The following is a 21,508-nucleotide window of genomic DNA, read 5'->3' on the forward strand; positions in this document are numbered from 1 at the left end:
GCCGTCTTCTCGGTCTGCTGGCTTTCCAAATAAAGTTGTGATTCCTTGCCCCAACACCTTGTCTCCCGATTTGCTAGCCTGTTGTGTGGCGAGCAGAACGAGTTTGGATTTGGTAACACTGCGTCATCTCACAGTCCAACAGGAGCTTCCTTCCCTGCTCTTCTTGAAGGTGTTTACTCGGTGCATTTGGCACTCAACAATTTCATCAGGCCCCAAGTAACTCCCATCTCTTGTTTTCCCAGGAAATTTCTTTTACTGATCTCCTGAATCACAGTACTATTTCTCACTTTTTTTGTAATCTCATTCTCTAGGCCTGTTACACTCTTGGATCACAACTTTTCAATAAAAAGGGAAGTTCATTCAGCCTCCATGGAGGTTCCCGCATGGCTGTGGCCCTCACAAGAGGCTTGTGTACCTACAAGCACTGCCATCACTGACGGAGAGGCAGCAGAAAGCCCCAAGAAGTGTGGATGTGCTCATGACAGCCGTCCAGCCAACCTGGGCAACAGAGCAGCCCTGCCCTGCCAAGAACAAAGAGTATATTTACACGCCTGGGGCCACGTCTCCAGAAGTTTCCCAAGTTAGGCAACACATCTCATTGAGGCCACTTCCCTGGTTGCTAAACTGCCAAATTCACCATTAACATCCATGAACTCTGCCCTTGTACCACATGAATAATACAAAAGAAACAGTTAGTCCCAACCTGAGGGCTTTATTTCTTAAGGCTAGGGATCATCTGTGGTTATTAAGATATAAAGTATACTGTTTCTTTTCAATCCCACATACCAGGAGGGAGTTTTCCTTTCAGTTTTCTTGAATTCCAAGTAATTGCACTGTCACCATCCTTAGCGGGGGATGCAGGAAATTCTACACACTCTGTTCTCTCTGCAAATGCGTGGAATCTGAAACAGGAAGAGATTTGCAACATTAGGCTAGTAAGTGGTTATCTGCACATGTCTATTCATTCTCCCCAGACTGTGAACTTGCGCCTCTGTGGTGCTAAGCAGCTTCCAAGAGTTCACTGCTTTCCCCTGTATCTTGTCATTTCCCACAAACCAAAGACAGGGAGGCGGAAGAGGACAGAGAATTGAGGATGCACTGGGATTTTAACTGATGACTCGTCTCTTCATTAGAGGGTACTTAGCTCAACCAAATGGTACTTACTGACCCTGGAAAAAAAACCCGGTGCTTACATTTATCGTTTTGTTCCCAGGATTCAATCATGTCAACACAGTTTTGACAAACCAAGAGGCTAAGGAGGGGCCCAACAGTGCCCACAGGCCTGTGGATTCATTATTGAAAGCTGGTGACAACAGACACCACTCACTCATCTGCCAACTGCTGATGGGCTTCAACCTTCATTCAGCAAACACACACTTCCCCAGGACCTACACGTAAGCACTGATGGAAAGAACGTGTCTGTGTGGGCAGGTTTTGAAGCCCTGACTCCTCCAAGTGTGGTCCCAAAGGCAGCACCACCACCACCACCTAGGACTTGGCTAGGAATGCACCTTCTCGGGCCCCACCCAGATCTGCTGAATCAGAAGATACACCTGAACAAGAGCCCCAGGGCATCTGTGTGCACCTCGGAGTTCAAGAAGTAGAGTGTACTGGGTGATGGGCTAAGTCAAACCCTCAAAGCCCATTGTCTGGAATCTGAAAAGTCAGGAAGAACAGGAAATTTCTTCCAGATGGCAGAGGAGATCTCTGAGTAATGCTCCTCCAGCCTCTCAAGAGTTCCACCCCTGCCCGAAGCAAACACGGGGTAGGATGCACAGATGGATGGGCAGATGTTGGGAGAGGCCTGGGGACCCTGCCCGGGCCCTGGAAAGCCTCGGTCTTGTCTATTTTCAAAGGGTTTCAGGTGATATTGGGACAATGACTTGATAGCAATGAACAAGGCAGCCTCATTTCAATTGCCCCTCCTGAGGCTGATGGACTCCTAACACGGCCGTGCCTGCCTCCGACAGGGGCTTCCTCTGGAATAGAAATGACTGGTTTCCTTCATCCCATGACCTCCTTGCAGGGCAGACAGCGGATGGCCAAGGTTTGACCAGACAGGACCCATGTCCTGAGTCCCAAGGCCTTTGCGTACGACTTTCCACCTTCTGATCTTCTCTCCAGATCAGAAGAATAAACAGAGCAGACATTCTCTCTGGCTAATAAAGCCTCACTTGAGCAGAAAGCAAATCACCATTTAAGACAGGCTCTTTGGAGAGTCTGAAGAGTACAGCACTGTGCCTGAGAGCTGGTGGCTCTGCCCAGACACAGACTCGGGCACCAGGGCATCCAGAGGCTAGCCTCCCTGAAAGCTGAGATGCTCAGCTGGTACCTGACCGGTCCAGGGGGAAGTAGCCTAGAGTATGAGAGCCTGGATTGAGAGCCTGGGCTCTGGATTGGTTAGTTTGCATGTAAAAGGTGCACTGCCTTCCTGATGAGTCTTTTACTGTCTCTAGGAATCAGCTAATCTGGGAGGGGCGGTCTCTCCAGGGGTCAGAAAGGCCCCAAGATGTCAAAGCATCAGAATATAAAAAGGATTAACACAAGGCAGAGAAGCAAAGGCGCTTGGAGACTGAAGACTACTGGAAAGAGGGGCAGAACACACAACCGACTGGCCAGGAAGACCACTAGGAATCCAAGACCCCCTACTGATCTCATGCGAGCAGGCAGCTCACTCTCTGTCACTCAACAACACGTTTTCTGCCTACCTGCTGCGGGTCTTGGCACTCAGGTCCTTTAAGAAAGCTATTGTGCCCTCTCCTCTGGCATTGAAGGACACTGTGCAGACAGGATGTGGAGTCTCCAAAGCCCTCTGAAGGAGAAGCTCCTTGGATTCCTCTGGAATGTCCCCCACCACAAAGTAGTAAATGGATTCAATCTGCAAAACAGTGGGACCAACAGTTTATTTCCCCGACACACCCTGGCCTGGAACCAGACTCATCGGCAATATACTCTCTATAAAACTGCCTCTTTAAAAAATTAAATGGGCAGAAAGAAGAGCAGCACTGCTGATGTTTTATGAGGATGTGTGGGCGCCAAAGTCAGGGAGTGAGATAGATTCTCAAGGCCTGGTGCCAAGAAGTCGCAGGCTTTACAGGGAGGGATATGGTTGGCGGATTTGGAGAATAGCTTCCTCCGAGCCCACAAATACATTACACAGCTCAGGAGTGGCTCGTTTCAAGTCCAGGAATGAAGGAAGTGTTGGCGCAGCCACTGGGGGCAGGAAGCTTCCTGGCCACTCCCCCTGGCAGTGCCAGGAGTCCATGATGCAAACTCATGCATCCTCAGGCTGAGGCGGCACATGGGCAGGAGGGCGCACTCCCAGTTCGTTCATCATGTGCTCTCAACTCAGGAAACACCTGCCTGCGGAGCTGAGGCTGTTCTGATGTCACACAGTAGGTCAGGAGCCATGCCAGGCCCTAGAGCCAGGAGACACACACACATCCCAACCTTAAACCAGGGACCTCGGAGATGCATATCTCACCCAGGTAGGAGACAATGCCAAAGTGATCCCTGCTTAATTTAGAGAGGTGTCAGCTCCATCCATGGGGCCCCATGTTGTGGTCCCACCCCATCCTTAACCACACTGCTCTAATAGTGTTTGTCTCCCTGGCCACGAATGAGTTTTATAGCCTCAGGCAAATGAGTTCAGTTCAGTCTCTTACTTGTGAAAAGGGAGATTTTGCAGGTTACTTCATGATTGAACTTAAACATGACTTATAGGTATGTATGGACAGAACCCTCAGAAAGTGAAAACCTAGGGAGAGCCAGGAACACGAGCCATCTAAACGTGCCCCTAAAAACACCAGAAGTGACTGTCTCCACAGATAACTGGGGCAGAAGCCCCAGCAAACATACTGAGTTTTAAGGGATAAATAGATGTCACCAGCCCTTTGCTGGCTGAAGGTAAACAGTCAATGACCTCACCTCGACTTCAAAGCTGGAACTTAAGCTCACCTGGTGCAGAGAGAGGTGGGCTGACAGTCAGCTCCCAGCTGGTTAAGACGCCCTGTCTATGGCAGCATGCTGGTGGGGCTGGTGGGCAGGGTGCAGACAGTACCCAAGGAGGCAAGTGGGGCCAGGGTGGTGGGGGGCCTGGGCTGGGAGTTAGGGGAGCTCAGGGTGGAAGCTGAGCCCAACCTACTGCAGCAACAACCCTCCTCCAACTGGGCACAGAAGAGCCACCTGCCCCCACGACTCCCTCTCTCAGGCCCTTCAAGACCAACTCCCTGATTTTAAGAAGTACATCATGGGAAGAAAAGCCTGGGGAATGTTGTAAATTTTTTCAGTCACTGGAGAGGCAGAAAAGATGACAGAAGGAATAAACAGCATTCTCCAGATTCCTAACTGGACAACGAATATTGATCTTTCAGCAAATGCATCCTGGGCCACTCTCTGCCTCGTGCTGTATGTTACCTTAGGTAAGACACCTTAAATGGGCTCCACCGAGCTGCGGTTACCAGCTCTCCCCCCTGTCGGTGTCAGGTTTAGCATGAGGACGGCTTCATCATCTCACAGGGTCTAAAATCACACATGGCCGGAGTCAGGGGAACAGACATGGGAAGTATATTCCAGGGTTGAGTAGATTAACAAGGAAGTAAGTGAGGACAAACATCTCTCGTTGGTCTGTTTGCAGCTTCTGAAACCTCGCAGCTCTGCTGCACGTCGTGCAAACTCAGCTTCTTTGCTCTGGCGATAACCCAAGAGTCTGAAACCCTTGTACAGAAATGTTCTTGCCTCGAGATTCCATCAAACTAAAAATTGCTGCAGCCAGCAGTGAGTCAGGATTTCCTTCCCTTCATTAAGGCTCCGCACAGGGTTATTCACTATTCATCAAGGTCCCTCCTCAGCATCTTAGCTGCCTATGTTTTCGATCAACTCTCAGATATCCGTGCTCCAGATTTCCTGGGACGTGCTTTCCCAGAGACCGGCTATATCAATGCCTGTGCACACGGCCTCTCTGCCTCTTCCTTCTGCTCACATAATGACATTTAGAAAAACACAGAGGAAGATATAAATGCTACCTACCACTATCCTCCCCAAATTGGCAAAACGCCCTTTAAAGTGAAATGACTTTGAGGTTGTCTGCTATTTGGGATGATAAGCTAAGATAGATTAGGAATTCTTGCTACCACACCCAGTTTTCAGATGAAGAAACTGAGGCCCAGATAGGTGCATCTGACTTCACTGACCTGGGCTAGCGGCTGGTGAACCCAGCCTGCCTGATCCCCCGAGCATCTGTGCTTGCTTTCAACCACGTGTGCTCAGCCATCAGCTCATCATGGCAAGGCTGGTCCTCGCCTGTTAGAGATGATTGGGCATCCCAGAACTGCAAAGGCGAGATCATGCGACAAGAAGGTGGCCAGGGGCAGGCAGTTTTCACTCCCATGGCTCCCACACCATCCAAGGCTCCTACCCCTGATCTCATTACCGCTGACCAAAAATTGGGTCCAGAAGGTTGTCTGGCTCGAGGGAATTATTCTTGTGGGAATCCTCATCCCTTAACCAGTACCTCTGAGCTCCTTGAGGACACGGGGACCTGGAGCAGCTTCCTGCCTGACCAGCATCGCCCTAAAGGCTGCTTCGTACTGAATTTGGTAACGTTCAACATAGAAGACAGTGGGGTTCCATTCAGCTCTTTTACCATGAGTCAAAAAGTCTTGCCACTTTATACCCAATAAAATAGGGTGGAGCCTCTATGTTTTCACTTGTAATGTCTTATTCTGTCCAGGCCATGTGTTCTGCAGGCTTCCCACGGCAACCTGCACTCTGCCAGGCCATGGAGGCCCCGCCATCTTCCCAGCCACAGATTTGGGGGAAGAGAAGAACCAGGCTGAGAGCAGCTGCTTCAGCCCTGCCTGCCCTCTGCTGTGGCCTATCAGAAGCCCCCAAGGCCTCTGAGTATAAAAATCCTCACTCTGCAAGGAAGCAAAAATGAAAGTCAACTGGAACAACAGTGAGAGCTCCAGCAAAGTCCCATCTTGTCCTTCACATCATTTTGACCATTACAACAGTCTTGGTCAATTCCACTCCTTGGATCTAACATCCAGATCCTCCCTGTACCTGGGGCAGCCCTCTCGTTGTTCAGCCCATTTTGATTTTCTGATCCACACACCCAGGTGGTGACTGCCCCCTTGGTGTTGATTTGCTTCCTTTCTCAGATGCCTCCTAACACCCTTGATCACCACCAATTTTCTGGCTTCCTGGGCTTTAGGGTCCTTGTCCCCACCCACCATCCCCATCACAGTCATACAAGGCTCAGCAAATTCACCTGCCTGGTCCCATGCAGATCACCTCCCTCCAATTCAAAAAGCTCAAATCAGTATCATAGCTTGGCGATGGGAATCTCTTAGACCCACATCCAACCCCCAACCTCAAGAATATCAACATTATTTTCTTTCCATTCCTTCAGTGTTCAACAAACATGTATCAAGCCCTTGCTAGGCAGTGCCAAGGCAAAGATGAGACGATGTGATGCCTCTCTGAACCACAGCAAGGAAGTCAGTGAAATGCCAGGTTCATGACTGATGTGGCCAGTCCTGCAGCTTACGGTCCAGCAGGGAAGACCCCTTATGGAATCACTTGGGTCTGTCTCTAATTCATGCATTTAGTCTCCCAGTGAATATGATTTTTTTTTAAAGTAAAAAAGAAAAGTGTGCCTATCAGGTGGGTGGAAGTGAGGTTAAGAGAACACAGAGAGAAATCTGACAGCAGAATGTGGGCCCCTCTCTTGGGCAACTGGGAATCGAGGCTTTGGATAAATAGCCCTCTGCTTCCTAAAGATACCTTCCATCTTGGATTAACAGGCCTTCCAGGGTCTCCAGGCACAACACCCCTTCCCAGAAAGGCCAGGGAAGCTACCAACTTCCAAAAGACGTGTGCCAGGACCAGAGGGTACTGTAGAGTAGAAACCCTGTGTCAGACAACACACCTGGGTTCCGGGGACAACAGCAGCCTTTCTAAACTTTTCCTCAATACTCTGCAGGCTGCCCTTCTCATGAGCTAGGTTCTTTGTCACAGGATCCACCAGTAATTCATTCATCGATAGCGCTCTTCACTTGCCACTATGAGACACACGATTTAAAGTCTGCCCAGGCTCGTCTTGGACTCCAGGGCTCACCCTCAGTGGGCTCTCTCCAGTCAATCTTCCTGATCCACCCATGGTTACAAAGCCCAGTCCTGGAGGAGGCCAGTGGCCTCTGGGCATCCTCCTTCACGGGAACCAAGCATATTAGTCAGCCCTGCCTCTTCACGCAGAACTGGTACCAAAACCCAACTTCTGTGTTAATCTTTGGACACAAGACAATAAATACCCACTTTCCTGGTTCCTCTCAGGACTCACTCACGGACGGAGATGTGAACTCACAGCAGGTTAAGGTGAGTGAAAAAAGCCTGGGACTTTAGATTTACTGTTCAAAACGTTTCTGAAGCCTTAAATCTTTTCTTTTCATGGCAAACTGCAACTACATGGATCAACTCACCGGGGTGGACGGACATAAGGGCCACAGAGCAGGGGAGCAGGCCTTTATGGGAACCCGCCTCCCTCCCCAGCCCACACAAACACGTGCTTTTTTTTTTACTCCATAAAACACAGAGCCTGGCATTTTTATGTATAAGGCAGGAGCATTTACTACAGTTTCCCTTGAGACCACACCCAGGTACAAGCTCTAGGCGGAGAACACAGTGGTCTGAATACGCTTCCCATTTCTCATACCCCAGTCTCTCCTCAAGAGTTTGCAAGTGGCATTTGAGGATTGGTGCCTGTAAGCTTCTTTTCCGCTCCTTTCTCTTCTGTACGACTTCCCGGGAACTCACTAAAGGGTTACGTATTTCCTGGGCAAGGGGTAAACCCCAGAGAAAGAGGCACCAACCAGAGGGAAGTAAAATAGAAAATCAGGGTCACCAGGAAATCTTGCAGTCAGATCAGGTAGGCAGGGTCAGCTCTGACCAGGGTAGCCAGGTAAACAGCCAAAGGAGGAGAACACCCTGTGCCTGCATGCGCGCGCGCACACACACACACACACGCATGCACACAAACATGCACGCATCCAAGAACCTGTGAACTATTCCATCTCTTGAATACTTATTATGGTGTCCAGACATTTGAAATTTTACAGATGTGAAAACCAACTTGAAAGGCCAAAGAACAGAGTAGCTTGTATTTTGTTCTTCTTTAATGGGAAACATTTGTTCCTTTGGCTTTGGGAAGATAAACAGTATGTTTCCAATGCCAAACCATCACCCTCAATATCAATAAACACAGTGTGCTGACCACTGGGGGCTATCCTTTCAAGGTGCCAATACATGGCCTCTTTGCACAAGAAAGGACTTCTCTTTTTTTTAATTGAAGTATAGTTGATTTACAATGTTGTGTTAGTTTCTGATGTACAACATAGTGATTCGGTTACACATATATTCTTTTTCATTATAGGTTATTACAAACTATTGAATATAGTTCCCGGTCCTGTAGGGTATGACCTTGTTTAAGTAAGGACTTCTTAATACAGCAGAATAAAGCTTGAAATCTACAGAATCCCCAGGCTTCCAGAGGGCAGAGTCTCATTCTGGTTGGTCCAGCTCAGCCATCACCAAAGCTGCTCTACTGATCCCATATGGGGCCTGTCCTCTCTTTCTCAATTGGTTCTAGACTCAGAGGTGAACAGGATTAAGATGCCTGGGGCTCGTCAAGGCCAATGATCTGGTCTCTGCGGGATGCCACTGGGAAGGGACGAGCTCAGCTGAAAGGTGGTAGGACACTGAGTGTGCAGGAATAAGTGGGGAGCCACCTTGGTGACCTGGGACCCGGCACGGACACACACTTACGCTTTCGTCTTTCCCAGCCTCGAGCAAAGCGTCCAGGTGGCTAGTCTGGCTCACGGCCAGAGCAAAAGGCAGCTTCTCAATCCAGCTGATGGCAGCGGCTAGGGATTGTTCCGTCACAGGAACAGCATTTTCCTGCCATTTCACAGGCTCTTGAGAAACCCTGAAAGAACCACAGCTGTCAGCCCCCCAGTCTCACAGGATGAGCCCCAAGACACCCGACGTCACCATAGCAGAGAGGAAGGAAAGGCAGACCCTGTCCCTCTGAAAGTCACTGAGAAGGTGGGTGAGCTGTTTAAGGCAGGTTTCCAAAGCACCGTGACCTTCCATAAGCTGTCCTGACTGGGAAAAAGCAACGTTTACAGGAGAATTTTAAAATCTCAAACATTCGAGCATTAACAAGTACGTTCAAATTACTGAGGAAAGTTATTTCCGTAAGCAGGTAGGTTTAGATGCAACTCTTTTCTATGAACAGTGAGTTTCTAAGGATTCAAGATTTGCAAATCAGCAGCAATTTTATTACTCCAAAATTTTATTTCTAATTCTTTTATTGCCTTGTTTTCATGGTTCTGAAAGATTCCCATCAGTTACCTTTTTTTGGATTAAAAACAGTATTGTTTTGAGTTCAGCAGAGCCTAAGTTTCTAAATCCTGGGAAATTCTGGTGAAATCATCTAGTTTGGGCTTGGAAATGTGATGGACCACTCCCCAAAACAACAGCCACTTGAATTTATCTCCGTGTTTATAATTGAATGAATTATTAGAATTTGTAATTATAAGAATTCTGTGAATCATGGTTATAAAATTCTGGTTTTTGAAGTGAAAAAAAAAAGTGAATGAAGGGCTGCAAATGGCAAATGATCCTCCTTTCTTATGGGTGAGCTGTGTCCCACTGCATGTGTGCGCTGCATCTTCTTTGTCCATCTTCTGCTGATGTGCACTTGGGATGCTTCCATGTCTTGGCGATTGTAAATAGCGTTGCTGTTAATAGCGGGGTGTATGTATCTTTTTGAACTAATTCTTATTTTGTGGTTGGCTTTATTCCTTTGATAACTATGTAAGTTTAAAGAGCTAAAGCTCTAAGCGTTCTTAGAAACAGTCAACAGTACATATATGTGTATTTTTTAAAATACATGCAGTATATTGTGCATATGTATTTACATGTAATATATTATATGTGTGCAGTCAAATTGTAACAATTCTACCTAATAAAACTGAAAATGAAAAAAATTAAAATAAATAAATAAATAAAATAAAAAGAATTCTGTGAATCATGGACTGAGTGTATCAGCTTGATTTGTCCCTCACAGCCCACCTTCAGAGGCAGAGGCTGTCACCTCTGTGTCACCTCCGTATGGCCCTCTGGGTAGAGAGTCTGGCTGAGCAGCTATATGCTATTGCACACATTTCCAAGAAAACTAAAGGAATGCAGATGTAATCACTTAATTCCTCCAACAATATGTCTGTGACAGGAATAGGAACCTGGGAGAGGACACAATTAGGCCACATCCTTACAGCATCCTCAACGATGTCATCTATTTAGCTGAAAGTATTTTACTTAAAAAAGAAAAACTCAATTAGGCAGATGCCCCTCTCATCCAGATGTTTTCCGTCAGGGAGGTGTGGCCACTCTTCAGCATGAGAAGTTGGCGCTGAAGTCCAAGTTCTCTTGAATCCAAGAATCTGTAAATAATCAATTGTGGAAACTCCAAAATAGGGGAAATTCTATAAAGCCAGCCACCTGTTGTTCTGATTAAAGGGGGTCAACTTACAGGGGAAATCAACTTGAGCTGCAAAATCAGCCTGAAAAACAGTGAAACTTGTGACACTGGGGTTCATTATCCAACCTAAAGTCTAAAATATGTGAAGGAATTTTATGCCCTTAAATATACAGTCAATATAATCCATATTTTTATATTTTGACCTTGCCATATATTGAAGAAAAGAACGTCTTAAAATCTCTGTTAATTTGAAAACTAAGGTGCCACATGGAAAACAGATAAAAGTTTTTAAGGTTTACTTATTGTGGGTTTTCTGCTGGAATGATATATTCTAGGAAATTACAAAGTAATAGCTCCTCCCTCCCTGCAGAGCTAACCGTGTTAGTTATGCTACTTAACTCCAGATACATGAATACTTATGAAGTTTCAGAGGAGCACTCCTTTCCTATGGGAACTCACCATATGATATTGAACTTGGCTATGTGAGCCACCTGCTCCTGGAGGACCATGATTAGAGCATCTCGGCACAGATTAAGTTCCTCCTCCAGCATGTTGCCAAAATCCAGCACTATGGCGATGCACTGTTCCAAGATGACACCAAAAATCTGCCGGCTTTCGCTGGTGAGCCAGTCCATCCTCTGCTTGTACCTCTCCACAGCTTGTGTTAAATGTTCCACAAACTGATGGAGTAGTTCTGATTTGGCTGTCAACTTAATGAAAATGAAAGTAACAAAATAAAATAAAATAAATAAAAGCACACCAAAATAAGTCACCTGAACCACAGTGCAGCCAGGAATAATAGGGCCCACTGAGTCATGGCCTTTGCCATCAGGAACTGTGCATTAATAATAATTTTCTAGATGACCCTCCAAACCCCACATAATCCAGGAATAAGTGTTCCAATCTTTTAACTGAAAAACCCTTGGATAATTCCCCAAATAAGAAAAGACAATGATGTGACCTAGTCAAAGTATAGCCCTCTTTAAAAAAAAATGTGTTTCCAGATTGTGTTCAATCTTTATAGTTACAGAATTATTTTATCCAAAAGTGCTCAGGGGTACTTTAAAGAAATTAGGTAGAAGAAAAGAGACATCAGCAAAGGCAGAAGAAAAAAAAAGTCTCATGAAAACATCTGCCTGCATACAACATGCTGAAAGTATTTCTGAAAATGCTTCTAAAAATGTCAGCACATCTGCCTGCCTTCCTCTAAGGGATGCCACCCTAGTGACTCATTCTCCTGCCATGGCCTTTGTCCTGTGTCCTCTTGTGTCTTAGGCCCAGCTCCTCTGGACTTGGATCACTTGATCACCCACAGCTGCCACCAAAACTCTAGGGGCTGCCCCTGAAAGGTGACAGAGTCCTGCAAATTCCCACACACACAACTAAAATATTGTTCACACAGATCGTGCACCATCACCCAGGGCCTTTCAGAGCAGAGGGAGGTAGGAGACACACAAAAGAAGTAAGAAAAACTTGTGCCCTATTCTGTGAAGAATCAAATTTTAGAAGATCTGGTCCTGAAAACAAATTAACAACCCTCACAACACCCCCAAACACCTAATTGTTAAGAAAAATGTGTTTTCTGAACACATCATGTAACTGTTTTCATGCCTTGACTGGTGCTGGCCCCTCTGCCTTCAACTCCTCTCATTCTCATCCCCAAGTGTCTCTTAAGCTTATTCCTTAAGCTCAGGCATCACTTCTTGCTGCTTTCCATGGCTCCTTAAGGCAGAATTCCTAACTCCCTCAGCGGAGTTCACAGCACTTCCTGCAAGTCTCCAGGACAACATGGAAACCAGGGCCAGACTGTGTCACAGGGGCTGTGGGGGTGGGATTAGATGGCAAAGGCAGGCATTTTCGGTATTTCTGCATTGATCTTAATGTGGTTCAGATAAAAGATACATTTAGTGCACCAAAAGTAAGATTCCATGGATATTATCGCTTAGGACCAGGCTAAGTATAAAAGGAATGTAAATTTTTAAAATAGCAACAAATAACAGTCCAGGTGGTACACGGATGTACGGTGACGTGAACAAGTGTCCGTAAAGCAAAGTGATTTTACGTGCGTCTCTGGGAGCTCCCTGTGGTGGCCAGGTGGGCACAGGGCCTGACATGTGAATCATGTGTTGAGTTGCTGGGAAGGAAGGACCCCGGTAAAGGGCACAGCTTGCTCTCTGCCCACTACTAGATCCGCCCGCAGCCCTCTCCTCCTAGGGCATCTGTCAGGTAATAGAAGCTTGCTTTTGCCCTTCAGCAAATCTTTGTCATACTGCTTTTTTTTAATTTTCCAGACAAAGTGTTGATATGCAAAGGTTTTTAGCTCTAGTCAAGAGCTTCCTGCACTCATCTCTAATGGGTCAAGTGCTTCCCTCCCCAGATCCTTGGCCATGACTTTCCTCACTATCCACGCTGTCAGAAAAAATCCTCCAGCCCTGATAGGACCATGACCCAGCTCCTCCAACCTGAAGCAGAGGGAACCTCCCCAGGTAGACCCAGCAGCTTATCCCGGGACCTCGTCACCGAGGGGATTCCGACTTACATTATATACCCTTCCATCTTCTGTTCTGCAGGTCCGAGGAAACAAGCCATCGGCGTACCGGGAAGCCACAGGTCTCCCCAGAGAAGTCACATATTCTGCATGTTTTTAAAGAAAAACAGTCAAAAAGTTGCATTATCAGTGCTTCCTATTTCTATTTCAAAATGCTTTTCTCTGACATCATTCAAATTATATTCCTAGGGACACCAACAATCTGTGATGCTTAGTATGCTGTTCCAAATAATGAAGTGTTTCTAGGTGCTAAGATAAATGCGACTCTTTGTGACATGTGTAATCCTTTAATGCATGAATGAATGGGGAGGAAGAACAGGGTTAGTTTCTTGGTTTCCTGGTTCTTTTGTCCAGGATGATTAAGGCAGAGGTCAAAAAGATGACATAGAAGTTGTGTGTAATTCCGGAAGTCTGTTATTCAGGACTGGGACTTAGTTCTCAGAGTTTTAAAAATTAAACTTAGATATTATCTATTGTTTTCTCAAGTGGGGATTCGTGAATAAATGAGTGAGATGAAGCCAGCAGGTAATAGAGTCAGAACACTCAAACACAACATCAAACCCACCTTCTCCTCAGAGCATGTGCTCAGCTGTTCAGCACCTATTCCACAAACCCTAATCAAGCAACCCCTCTGTGCTGGCACAGTGCTCACAGGATAGGGGTACAATGCTTCCGGACACATAAGTCTACTCCTCCACTGAACTAACAGAAGGTTTCAAGGACTAATTATGACTTGGCAGGACAGAGATGAGGTAAGGCATTACAGAGATGTTTTCATTGCGAGGATTATTTTACTGTTGTTGTTTTTATTATTATTAAGTGCCATAGGTGGTAGAGAGAGGGATGGTACCCTTGGATGCAGTGCCTTCCTTCCTCTGCCTCTCTCAGGAGGCAGGGTAACAGCCTGCTGTGGAAAGGCAGAAAGGACAAGGCTGAATTTTATACGTCGGTCTCAGTCCCAAATCACCAGGAAGAATCAAATTTACACGTCTTGAAGTTCAATGTTCATTACAGTAAAGAGCAAAGAATGGTTACTTGAATTCCATCAGCAATAACCTCACTCAGTAAACCTCTCAAACTTTAAAATCGTCATTTCCAAGATCTCAACATCGTGACTGACATTTATAGAGTAACTTCAGAGCACCAGCTGCATTCTTTCTTCACCTAAGATGTTTATCTGGAGTCAGGGGAGACTTGTCTTTTGAGAACGGAAGGAGGTGAATTTGTGTGAGGCTCTATGAGCTGCATTGCCAGGTAAAAGCAAGGCAGTGGGAATTCTGCATCCAGCGATGGTGAAGTAGATTTTATGGGTCAACTCTCACACTGAAAAAATTATAAACTCTGCACAAAATATAAAAATAGCTGCTTGAAGGCACGAGAGAACAGGCAGAAACTGGAGTGGCATTAATCCTTGAAAGAAGGAAATTGGTGAGATTTGCATTTATCTAACAGAGGAGACAGTCTGGCGTTTGAGTCCAGCCAAGTTAACTGCTTGTTTGAATAAGCACCAGCTCGCCACGCATCATCTGATTAAATGGATGAACTGTGGAATATCCATACAATTCATCTCCTGATATCATTTAGCCATAAAATCAAAAGTTTTGGTACATGCTGCAACAGGGATGAATCTTAGAAACATCATGTTAAGTGAAAGATGCCAGTCACAAAACACCACATATTATATGATTCCATTTATATGAAATGTCCAGAACGAGCAAATCTTTAGAGACACAGAGTAGACTGCTTCAGGCTGAGGGCCGATGGGCAGGGTGTATAGCAAAGAAATACAGGGTGTCCTTCAGAGGTGATGACAATATTCTCAAGTTGACTGCGGTGATGGTTACACAAATCTGTGACTATACTAAAATAAAAGTACTGAAGACAGTAACATTTTAAATAAAAGGTCCTGGAGAAATTGGATATCCATAGTCCAAAAAAATGAATCTTACACAGAAACCAACATAAATTGATCACAGGCTAAATGTAAGATGTAAAATCATAAAACTTTCAGGAAAAAAAATACAAGAAAAACTCTGAGACCTTACAAGAACCAAACAAGAAAAAATAAGTAAGTAAATTGGACCTCATCATTTGTGCTCTGAGAAACTAAATTAAAAGGATGGAAAAACAAGCTACAGACTAGGAGAACATATCTGCGAACCATGCACGTGACAAAGGATTCATATCTAGAATATGTAATGAACTCTCAAACCTCAACATTTAAAACACCAGTCTAACTAGAAAATAATCGAAAGACATTTAGAAACATTTATTTTGCCAAAGATGATACACAGCAAATAAGCACATGAAAAGATGTTCAATGACACCAGACATTAGGGAAATACAGACTGAAACCACAATGAAATATCACTACATAACTGTTAGAATAGCTCAAATTTTTAAATGATGACAAGACCAAATGCTGGTATGATGTGGGAAAACTGTATCCCCCATGTATGACTGATGTGACTAGTCCAACCAACCACACTGGAAAACAGTACGGCAGTTTCTTAATGAAACAAAATAAAAAGCAACACATACACTTAACATACCACCTGGTAATTGCATTCCTGGACATTTATCCTAAAGAAATGAAAATTTACGTTCACATAAAAACCTGTAAACAATTGTTCATTGCAGCTTTATTTGTAATATCCCCAAACTGGAAATAACCCAGATGTCTTTTAGTGGGTAAACAGCTGTACATCCATAGCATGGAATTCTACTCTGTAATAAAAAGAAACGAACCACTGACACATGTAACAACTTGGCTGAACCTCAAAGAAATGATACCAAGGGGAAAAAATGCCAATCTCAAAAGGTCACATGCTATATGATTCCATATATATAAACATTCTCTAAATGAGAAGATTACAGAGATGGAAAACAGACGAGTGGTTGCCAGGAGTTAAGGATGCTAGGAGATAGGGTGTTTGTGTGACTATAAAGGGATATCTCAAGGAAGATCTTTGTGGTGATAAATAGTTCTGTGTCTTAATTGTGGTGGTGGTTACACAAATCTACATAAGAAACAAAATTACACAGAATCAGTCACACACACACACACACACTATTTCGATTTGATATTATACTATGATTTTATAAGATGTAACCACTGGGGGAAATTAGGTGAAGGGTACCTGAGATCTGTCTATACTATCTTGGCAGCTTCCTGTGAATATATCACTTCAGAATAAAAAATATAAGTCAATCAATCAATCATCCAACAGAAGAGAAAATGAAATAAAGACAATATCAGATAAACAAAAACTGAGAAAAATCTGTCAGCAGCAGACCCGCATGACAAGAAATGCTTAAAAGAAATTCTTTAGGAAAAACACCAGATGGAACTTCAAATCTTACAGGAAGAAAGAATATTATAAATAGTAAATATGTGGATTTTAAAATGCTACTTTTCCTACTCAATTTCTTTAAAAGAAAATGACTTTTTAAAGCAATAATTATAACGCCGGATTATGAAATTTGTGACATATGTAAAAATAAAATATGTTAAAACAATAACACCCAGGACAGGAGCAGGGGATAAGTAGCACTACACTGCTGTAAGATTCCTGCATTTTACAGGACATAGTACAAAGGTCACTTTGATAGAATCACTAGAGCAACCACTGAAAATATAATGCAAAAAGGTATACCTAAAAATCCTATTGAAATTTAAATGGAAAATAAAAATGGAATTAAATGATATACAAAAATATTCAATCTACCCAAATGGGGAGCAGGAAAGGAGAAACAGAGAGGAAGGGAAATGATGGGATAAATGGAGAAAAAAGAGTAAAATGGTACACCTAAAACTAACTATGTCAATCAGTACATTAAATGCAGAGAACCAGGCTACAATTAAAAGGCAGACACTGTGAGACTGGGTTCAAGGGGCACTTTTTAAAGACAGAGAGTACAGACAGTTTGAAAGTGAAAGAGTGTAAACATACATGCCACATAAAAATGAAGCATAAGGAAGCTGTAGCGGTTATATAGATATTAGATAAAGTCAATGACAAAACAAGGACTACTATCTGAGATAAGGATGGACATTTCAGAATTATTAAAAATTTCTTGTAATTGCCCGTAATGAAAAAGAATATGAAAAAGAACATATATATACACATATAACTGAATCACAATGCTCTACACTAGAATTAACACAACATTGTAAACCAACTATAGTTCAATTTTTTTTAATTATTAAATTTGCCAGTGCATCAGAAAGATATGACAATCTTAAACGTGTATGCATTTAGAGCTTCAAACTCAAAGAACAAAACTGACAGAACTAAAGGGAAAAATGGACAAATCCACTAGAAAAAAAAAGCCACTAAAGACATAGAACATCTCTACAACACTATCAAGCATCTTGACCGAATTAACATTTATAAATGTCACCTAATAACTGTAGAATACACATTCTTTTCAAGCATGTATGAAATGTACACCAAGATACGCATTAGGCCATAAGACAAATCTCAATTTCAAAATACTAAAATCTTACAGGCAATAATCTCTGACCTCAATAGATTAAGTAGAAATCCAACAAAAACAAGGTATCTTTAAAAGTCCTAAAATACCTGAAAACCAAACAATACATTTCTTTAAAAACATGAATCAAATAAAAAAGTTACAAGAGAAAAAAATATTCTGAGCTCAATGAAAATATTAACTATCAAGATGTATGCAATTCAGTCTAAGCAATGTTTGGAGGAATACTTATAATTTTAAATGGCTATATGAGAAGAGAAAAAAGACTTAAAATCAATTATCTAAGTTTCCACTTTAAAAGCTAGAAAAAGAAATACAAGTTAAACTCAAAATAAGGAGAAGGAAATAAATAATAAAGATCAAAGCAGATATCAACAAAATAGAAAACAAAGAATATGAAAAAATCAACAAACCCTAAATTAGATGCTTTGAAAAGAGGTATGATATACCCCTAATAAGACTTACCAAAAAAAGTGAGAGAAAACATAAATCATCAATATTAGGAATGAAAGAAGGAACATCACTACAGACTCTACAGGCATGAAAAAAACATGTTAAGGGAATGTTATGAACAATGTTTTCCCAATATATTAGAAAACACTCATGAAATGGATAAATTCCTTGAAAAACACAACTTTCCAAAACTGGCTTGATGAAACAGAAAATCTGAATAGTTCTATGTCCATTACAGAAGTTGAACTTCTTAGCAAACTTTTCCTACAAACTCCAGGCTCAGATAAGTTTCGCTGGTGGGTTCTATCAAACATCTAAAGATGAAATGGCACCAAACATATACAAACACCACCAGAACACAGAGGAGAAGGGAGTCCTAAATCATTTTATGAGGCCAGCATAATCCTGATGCCAAAACCTAACAAGGACATTAAAAGAAAAGAAAATTACAGAGTCAAATCCTTCATGATCTTAAGTGGAAAAGTCCTTGACAAAGTATAAAGAACTGGGTTTTGTTTTTTTTTCTTTGAGTGGGGAGGTAATTGGGTTTATTTATTTATTTAAATGGAGGTACTGGAGATTGAACCCAGGACCTCGTGCATGCTAGGCGTGCAGTCTACCACTGAGCTATACCCTCCCCGAAGAATTGCTATTTTTGCTAACAGTAATGACTGAAGTATGATCACTTGAAATATAAGATAGAAGTGCTTTCAGTTTGTTTCTTTGTGTAGGAATCCCATACACCCTGGATCTGACAGACCCCGTTCAAAAGGTCTTTCGATGATACAGGGCCGGCTGTTCCAGCCCTTGTGGAAGGATAAATAAGAAAGCAAAACCTAAGACCTGAAGAGCAAAGCCTTGCCATTGGGGTGGGCCTCCAGATGAGTCTGTAACACCCACATCCCCCAGACCTTCCTTACTAACAGTATAGAACAAAGCTGCCAAGGGAAATGCCGAAAAACTTGAAAAACACAGTATTAATGGCTGCTCAACAAATGTTTAATTGATGGACAAATTCAGAATTACTGAGTAAAATCCCAGTAATGAAAATTGCCCTGATTGAAGGAGTGCTCCTAGGGTAGGGTATTATTGAAATGTGGGACAGGACAGCCTCGCTGGGCGGGCAATGGCACACTGTATCGCTGGTCCCCATGCCCTATATTTGGGTAGCAACCCAAGACAACGTGTAATTGAAAAAAAGAAAAGAAAACAAAAACCCATACCCTCACACATTTCCATACTCCCTGTTGGAGGGCAAGCTACTGGGAGTTGAAAACCAATATTGTAACCAAGGCACTTAGAAACACTGTACCATTAACATAGGCAGGCCACAAAAGAAAAACATTATCTTCTCCCTGAATCTGCACACAGCTATTGTCCTAATCAACAGCCTCCAAAAGGGGTTTGCACATCTCAGGGGGTGAGAAAGAATCTGCGAGTATAACTTCTATGTAATTTTAATTTCATCCTTAAAAGAAAAAAGTATGAAATTACTAACATTTAATATGCGAGTGGATGACTGTACATCTGTATAACATACATATATTAGGGGTCCATGCGCAAATCTTTTTTACTGCTAAGGATGTGAGATCAAAACAAATTCAGAGGCTTGTGCTTCTGAGGGGTCTTCAGAACTGAAAAGCTAAAGGGCAACCTGCTGGTTGGGTTTTCCAGCCAGCATCCCTCTGTGAGTTTTATACCTTCACAATGTGGGAATCCAATCTGCGACAAAACCTGTTTCAAGGTCAATTTGTTGCTCTTAAGCCCGTGCAGTTGAAGCCATTCCTCGGATGAGATGAGACTCTGCTTGGCCAGGTCTTTTCTGGTGTCGCTCAGACCCTCTCGCCTCTCCCGCTGCTGCTGCTCAGAGATGGTAGAAGATGAACCTGGTATCTCCATCTCTGAATGAGGATCCAAGTCACAGGGACCTCCTGTAAGGTCAATTGTCAAAATCAGACTTTCTGAGAACTTGGAATTTAAAGAACTTGTCCAGGAACCACAGCCAGTAAAGCAGAAGCAGAAGTCAAAGCCATTTCTTAACCACTCTGCTATCATAGTGAGTGACCTCCAGCCTGTGGTCCTACGGTCCTGCTTTTCTGTAGGGCTCCTGGGCCCTCGCCAAAGACAGAGCACTAACTTTCATTCTCAGAGCTCAGGCTCAAGAAGCTTCCTGGCTTATTTTTATGTTTTCAAAGATAATGATTTCCATTTTTCAAGGTTTACGTGAATTTGTATTCTCCATATATGTTGAAATCCAAAGGTACACAAACTCATTGGTGAAGATCTTCTTTCTACAAGGACTCAGTTTGATAAGAAAGTTACAACAGTATTTGGAGAGCACTGTGTAGGAGTGGAAAATTTAGAATGAAATTCTAAATGACATCCTAAATTTTAGGCAAATGACTCCTCCTCTGTACCCTGTAACACATCTGCACACCCTAACTCCTGCGGCTACTGCAAAGAATAAATGTGGCAACACATGAGTTAGGGTGTGGATGCGCGATTGATGCACTGGAAAGAACTGTGTACACATAAATTCCTTAAAAGTCAGTATCCTTTAGTAACTATGCTTTGTTTCATATACCTATTTTTCTCCAACCATCTTTTGACAACCTCCCCCAAGTCCCCAGAGCTATGAAGTTTGGACTCCTCCTCCTCCTACTTTGGAATCACAGAACATGAAAACAAGGAGACTAACATGCTTCTACTTTCTTTTTGAGATCTGTCCAACAGAGACTGCCAGCTGAAGGATTTTTAAATTTGGCCAATGGTTCTCATAGAAACAAACAAACAAAAAAGGAAGCTCAGAACAGGATTCTTTACTACTTCATCATTTCCAGTTAATCTTTCTCTTTCCTGAAAACACCCAGCCACCTGCTGTAGGCTTCTTACTAGAATGCCCTAGGTTAAAAAGGGAGCAAAGCTACCTAAACTGTCCTCCTAAGACTACTAAACTGGATTTTGGAAACTTAAAAGAAAAATTCAGAAGAGTCATAGGCTTTGTTTTCAAGCCAAAGGGACGTTTCTCAATTCCAGACAAAAGGCAACTGAATCCTTCAGCTCAGGTGTATGCCCCAGTCTCTTTTACATTCAAATGACTCTTTAAAAAAATTTTTTTTTAAGAAGTTTGGTTGGCTCCACCAGATCGGAGAACCTGTGAGTCATTCTGATTCGGATCTTGACCTTTCAGCTTTACAGCCTGAGAACAGTCATATTGCTGGAAATGAAAGCAACCGGAAAGTTGAACTTATCCAAAGAAAACAAGGAAGGAAGGAGAGAAAGGGCATCTCCAACAGAAAGGATCATTCTACTCCAGTGGGATAAGAGCTACTCTTGTTGGAGCAAGGAAACCTTCCAGAGCAACACTGCCAAGTGAACTGAGAAAGCAACCCTTCCACACAGCCCACCTGCTTTCCCACCTCTAAGCTGGTCTCAGGTCATTCTCCTGCAGGGAATCTTAGCCGTGAGGG

The 21,508-nt window shown here is 43.3% G+C and overlaps 1 protein-coding gene across 1 annotated transcript in view; it reads right to left on the reverse strand.

The window, feature by feature from the left end:
* The window catches only part of VWA3B (von Willebrand factor A domain containing 3B), a 126,064-nt gene that overhangs the window by 99,960 nt on the left and 4,596 nt on the right, over nucleotides 1-21,508 (reverse strand). The window contains 6 exon segments of the mRNA XM_045519631.2: nucleotides 787-902; nucleotides 2,709-2,878; nucleotides 8,824-8,983; nucleotides 11,000-11,250; nucleotides 13,080-13,174; nucleotides 19,739-19,969. Coding sequence (XP_045375587.2) covers nucleotides 787-902; nucleotides 2,709-2,878; nucleotides 8,824-8,983; nucleotides 11,000-11,250; nucleotides 13,080-13,174; nucleotides 19,739-19,969 — 1,023 coding nt within the window.

The sequence above is a fragment of the Camelus bactrianus genome, chromosome 28 (assembly GCF_048773025.1).
Source record: "Camelus bactrianus isolate YW-2024 breed Bactrian camel chromosome 28, ASM4877302v1, whole genome shotgun sequence".
Taxonomy (NCBI): domain Eukaryota; kingdom Metazoa; phylum Chordata; class Mammalia; order Artiodactyla; family Camelidae; genus Camelus; species Camelus bactrianus.